Source organism: Argiope bruennichi, chromosome X2, assembly GCF_947563725.1.
Source record: "Argiope bruennichi chromosome X2, qqArgBrue1.1, whole genome shotgun sequence".
Classification (NCBI taxonomy): Eukaryota; Metazoa; Arthropoda; class Arachnida; order Araneae; family Araneidae; genus Argiope; species Argiope bruennichi.
The window spans coordinates 132,758,603-132,764,389 of record NC_079163.1 but is presented as its reverse complement, the minus strand read 5'-3'; the positions used below and the strand labels follow the sequence as shown (position 1 = coordinate 132,764,389).

General features: G+C 35.0%; 1 protein-coding gene across 1 annotated transcript; it reads left to right on the top strand.

Moving 5' to 3' along the window:
* The first annotated feature begins 1,505 nt into the window (after nt 1-1,505).
* On the top strand, nt 1,506-3,662 carry LOC129959893 (uncharacterized). Its single transcript, XM_056072790.1, has one exon. The coding sequence runs from the start codon at nt 1,506-1,508 to the stop codon at nt 3,660-3,662; it is 2,157 nt and encodes a 718-aa protein (XP_055928765.1).
* Nucleotides 3,663-5,787: the final 2,125 nt, after the last annotated feature.

Genomic DNA, 5,787 nt, shown 5'->3' with positions numbered 1-5,787 from the left:
GAAAAGAAGTGTGCACCGCCGAGTAAAATATAAAACGTTGTGTCGTCGCATACAGCTACTGAGCAAGATTCGCGTAAGTACTTTGAAATATTTTGTCTACGTTCAAGAATTGAATCGCCTGACCTGAAAGTAATCTATTGACGCTCTCCAGTTCTTTTTATTTAAATATATGTAACAATCCATTTGTTTAAATCCATTGATAACTGTTGTGTATTTCAGCTTCATTAATTTCAGCTTCATTAATGTGTTTGATATATATAGTAACAGATTTCAGTTTTGTTTTTGAAGTGTCTATTCTATAATAAACGTAGGGAAATTAATTTTAAGTAAACTATTGATTAATTAAAAGTTATTATTTTATTGAAAAAAAAATATTTTTTCTGTTTTGAGTTCTGAATTTAACTTGTTTTTTTTTTGAAATTTGTATGCACTATTCTGTTTTTCTATTGATTGATATTCGAGTTTGATTTTTGTTAACCCGGCATAAGCTAAGAATCCGTTCAGGAGCATACGCCGGGAAAACAAACCTCATTCCTTCCTTCCTTCCAATCGCCGAATCAACGGCAGGGCAATGACCTTGAGTGGCGCGGCTTAGGATTCCAGAGTCCAAATCAAAAGTTCCACTTGTATTAAATCTTTTTTCTTATTATTTGTGTATATTATTTTATGCTATATTTTTGTACGGGTATTTATTCATTCCGATATCCTTAAAAACGAAACGAAAGTATATATATATGTATCGTGTCGAAGGAAACTTAACTGATATTCAAATAATTTTTCCTAGCTGCATAAATGAATATTAACGAAAGAGATTTTTTTTTTAATATTTTACTTGTGATCTCAAATGAAATATCCGATATTCTTACTATCTGAAATTTATTGCTGAAAGTTAATCATGGTTTTCTAATAAAGTATTTTATCTTCTATTCATTCAATAGCATTTTGAATTAAGGAAACCAGTCGAATTGTTAAAAATATTTGTTTTATATATATCAATATTGTAGATAATTCATTCACTTTCGGTTTAAATTCGAACAATATTTTTGATTTAATTTTGAATTTTGCTTATATTTTGAATTAATTTTGAATTTTGCTTATATTTTGAATTAATTTTGAATTTTGCTTATATTTTGAATTAATTTTGAATCTTACTTTTATTTTGATTTAATTTTGAATTTTACTAATATTTTGATGTAATTTTGGGCTTTTCTACTTTACAATTGTTTTATTGTCACTAGCATTATTTTGAAAGTTATTATCAGTGTCATTTTTTTCAATCTATAATTTCAGAGTGGAACTGTTTTAAAACTAATTTGTGCATTTTGAGATATAGTTTTAAAGAATTGGTTTTAAATTTCCCAAAGATTAATTTTTAATTTCAAGTTTGAAGCGAAACTAATCTAATTTGGCATTTAATTGAATACGCCAAAGCATAGAGAATTTTGGATACATTTCAAAATTAATACAGTTCTTTGATTTGGCACCAGGTCCCTTTTTCTCCTAAAATGGCTTTCTTACTAAAAGGCAAGAAAGAAGATTCAATTGCTCTCGCGAAACAATTCGGCGTATCTGTTGAATCCGACTTGACGAAACCCAAAATTAAAGATCTGATTTTGAAAAGCGAAGATTATGATGAGGAAGATGCCAAAGTGATGTTAGATAGTATCATCGAGGACAGACATCTAGCAGAAGTAGAAAAACAAAACGAAAGAGAAGAGCGATTGCGGAAGGAGGAACGTGAGCACGAACTTGAGAAGTTGAGAATCCAAGCTAAAAGAAATGTTGGTCATGGAAACTCGGCAGATACTTCAATAACGAATAAGGCTTCGCAAGAGATGTTCCACCGATTCAACATGAAAGATGACATAAGTTTAAATTTAACGCTATTTGAGCACCATGCCAATTTGGCGTTATTGCCAAAAGAGCAATGGGTCCAGAAGCTACTAGGATTAATTCCTCTGGAGATTGCTCATTTAATTGCTCGAGAACCTGAGGAAAAATCGAACGATTACGAACATGTGAAGAATCTGTTGTTACAGAGATTCAAGTTGTCACCGGAGAAACTTCGACAGTTGTTTGTTTCACATCAAAAAGCTCCTGAGAAAACATGGCAAGATTTCTATCATGAATTGCAGACTTATTTTGATGGATGGGTAACAGGGCTGAAAATAGACACCTACGAGAAGTTACGTGAACTTATTATCGCTGACCAGATGAAACGGAAGGCACCACCAGAGTTACAGAATCACTTTCTTGATGAGTGGTCATCCATAAATTCACCTGCTGATGTGGCGAGAAAATTCGAGCAATATGACGATGTCAGGAGGACATTGAAACCAAAAGCATCAGATCTATTCTTCAGAAGGAAAGATGAAGTTCAAGGAGCAAATAAATTTCAGAATTACCCACGAAGACCAGCGAATTTCCGGGATGGAAATAACAAGTTCGAGAAGAGACGTTTGCAGCTAAATAGAAACTCATGCGTCGAGAAGAATAAACCATGGAGACCTGTGAATTGTTGTTACTGCCAGACACTAGGACATTTTGGCGTAGATTGTCCACGACGACCCAAAAATACGAAAAGTAATAAGCCTTTGGAGCCTATTGTACAAGTTTGCTCTGAACTTTCAAGAGAGAAAATGAGAACAAGAAAAGTAGCTTTAAGAAGCAAAACTTTCTATGCATTAATCGACACTGGTAGTTCAGTCACACTCCTCCGAGAAGATATTTGCAAACAAATCATCAAACCTTCAGAACTCTCAAGAGAAACGATTATATTATCTGGTTTAGGAAAATCACAAGTCAAAACAAAAGGGTCATTTCGGCAAGATATCGAATTAGATGGACAAAAATATTCTCTGACATGGCATGTGGTGCCTACGTCATATTTAGATTTTCAGGCAATTATTGGTTCAGACATCTTAGAACAAGCCTCACTTGACTTCGCCAAAGAAGGTGTTAAATTTCGAAGAAGAGAAGACGTAGAAATATTTTCCATGCATGCACAGCTATATGAGGCAAGACCAAAAGATGAAATCGAAATAGAGCACATTTCTAGTCCAGAAGTAAGAAAAGAATTATCGGAGCTAATTTCCAGTTACAAACCAGAAAAAACTGAAAGTATGAATGTATCCATGAGAATTATTTTAAAGGACGATATTCCAGTCTACCAACCTGCAAGAAGACTCTCATTTCCAGAGAATCAAGCAGTGAATAAACAAATCGACGAATGGTTAGAACAAGGGATAATCAGAACCAGCTCATCTGAGTACGCGAGTCCAATCGTATTAGTAAAGAAAAAAGATGGTACTAATAGGTTATGCATCGATTATAGAAAATTAAACAAAAAGCTCATCAAAGATCGTTTCCAATTGCCGTTAATAGAAGACGTTTTGAATAAACTCCAAGAAGCTAAAGTATACACTACCCTTGATTTAAGAAACGGATTTTTTCATGTCGACGTAAACGAAAACTGTAAACACTTCACGTCTTTTGTAGTTCCTGATGGACAATTCGAATTCAACAAGGTACCTTTTGGTCTGAGTACCAGTCCTAGCGTGTTCCAGAGGTATGTGTACAGTGTTTTCCGAGAACTTATGTGTAAAGGCATTGTGATAATTTACATGGACGACTTAATAATTCCAGCTAAAGACGAAAATTGAAGGGCTCGAAAAGTTAAAGAAAGTGTTTGAAGTAGCTTCCAAATTTGGCTTAGAAATAAAATTTCAAAAATGTCAATTTCTGCAGAACAGAGTAGAGTTTTTAGGTCACATCGTCGAAAACGGGACAATCCGTCCGTCAACAGCGAAAACGTTAGCAGTAAAAAAATTTCCAGTACCGACAACGGTCAAACAAGTTCAAAGTTTCCTAGGCCTAACCGGCTATTTTCGCAAGTTCATTCCTCAGTATTCAAAGATAGCAAAACCACTGAGTGACCTGACTAGAAAGGATACTCCATTTGTGTTAACCAGCCACAATTTGAAGCATTTGAAAAGCTCAAGAAAATATTAACAGAAGGTCCAGTGTTAAATATATTTCGACAAGGAAGAAAAACAGAACTACATACGGACGCAAGTCAACATGGGTATGGAGCCATTTTACTGCAAGAAGGCGAAGATAGAAAACTGCATCCGATCCAATACATGTCTCATAAAACCTCTCCAGCTGAAGAAAAGTATAGTAGCTACGAATTAGAAGTCCTCGCCATTGTCACCGCACTTAAGAAATTTCGCACCTACCTTTTAGGTAATCACTTCAAGATTGTTACAGACTGCTGCGCTTTCCAAAAGACTATGGATAAAAAGGACTTAGTCACTCGAATAGCCAGATGGGCACTTCTGTTAGAAGAATTTGACTACGAAATTATTCATCGACCAGGTAAAAGAATGCAACATGTAGATGCTCTAAGCAGAAATCCGGTAGCGGTAATATCAAACGAAACTATTACAGCAAGATTGAAAAGAGCCCAGCAAGAGGATGAAAATGTCCAAAATTTCAGATCGGCCATCAGCGGCAGTGTTAATCAAGAAAATTTTTTCGAAAGAAACGAAATTTTATATAAATATGAAAATGGTCGGGAATTAATAGTTGTTCCAAGAGATATGCAAACCGAATTAATCAAATTAGCTCATGAAAAGGGACACTTTTCAACAACTAAGACCGAAGAAATCATCAAGCAAGAATTCTTTATTCCAAATCTAACCAAACGAGTACAAAATGTAATCCTGAACTGTGCATCATGTATACTAGCAAATAAGAAAAGTGGGAAGAAAGAAGGATTTTTAAACCCTATTCCTAAAGAAGATATACCACTAAGTACCTATCATGTCGATTTTATAGGTCCTATGCCATCCACGAACAAGAAATATCAACATATCCTAACAGTTGTTGATGCAGTTACTAAATTTACTTGGCTATACCCTGTCAAATCTACTTCTACCGAGGACGCACTTGACAAATTAAGACTACAACAGAAAACGTTTGGCAATCCAAGGAGAATAATTACTGATAGAGGATCAGCATTCACCTCTACAGTCTTTACTGAATATTGTATCGACGAGAATATCCAGCATTTACAAACAGCAACAGGTGTACCTCGAGGAAACGGCCAAGTAGAAAGAGTGCATCGCACCCTCATACCTGTCTTGACCAAACTGTCAATTGATGACCCTACAAAATGGTACAAGCATGTAGACAGACTACAGAGAATTCTTAACAGTACCTCAAACCGCAGTACCAAGTGGACACCTTTTGAACTGTTAATTGGCACCACAATGAGGAATAAAGAAGATCTCCGAATACGAGACTTACTGTTGGAAGAATTAATAGAAGAATTACAAGAACAGAGAGATCTACTTCGGCAAGACGCAAAAGCAAACATTCAGAATATACAGGCCGAAAATAAAGAGAACTATGATAGAAAGCGCAAGAAAGCTCCAGTATATCAGAAAGGGGATTTGGTAACCATTCAACGAACTCAATTCGGGACTGGACTAAAGCTAAGACCTAGATTTTTGGGACCATATAAAATTATAAAAGTAAAGCCGAAAGATAGGTACGACGTTGAAAAAATAGGCGACCATGAAGGTCCGAATCAGACCACGTCGTCAGCTGATATGATGAAATTTTACTCACCTGGTTGAATAAAGCGAAATCAGGGCGATTGTTAGTAACTGTATTTTATTCTATAATATATTCCATTTTTATGTCTATTTTTATATTCTTTTAACATAATTGTGCTTCAATGAATGTGCACGTATGTTTTTTCCATGCTCCGTCCATTATATT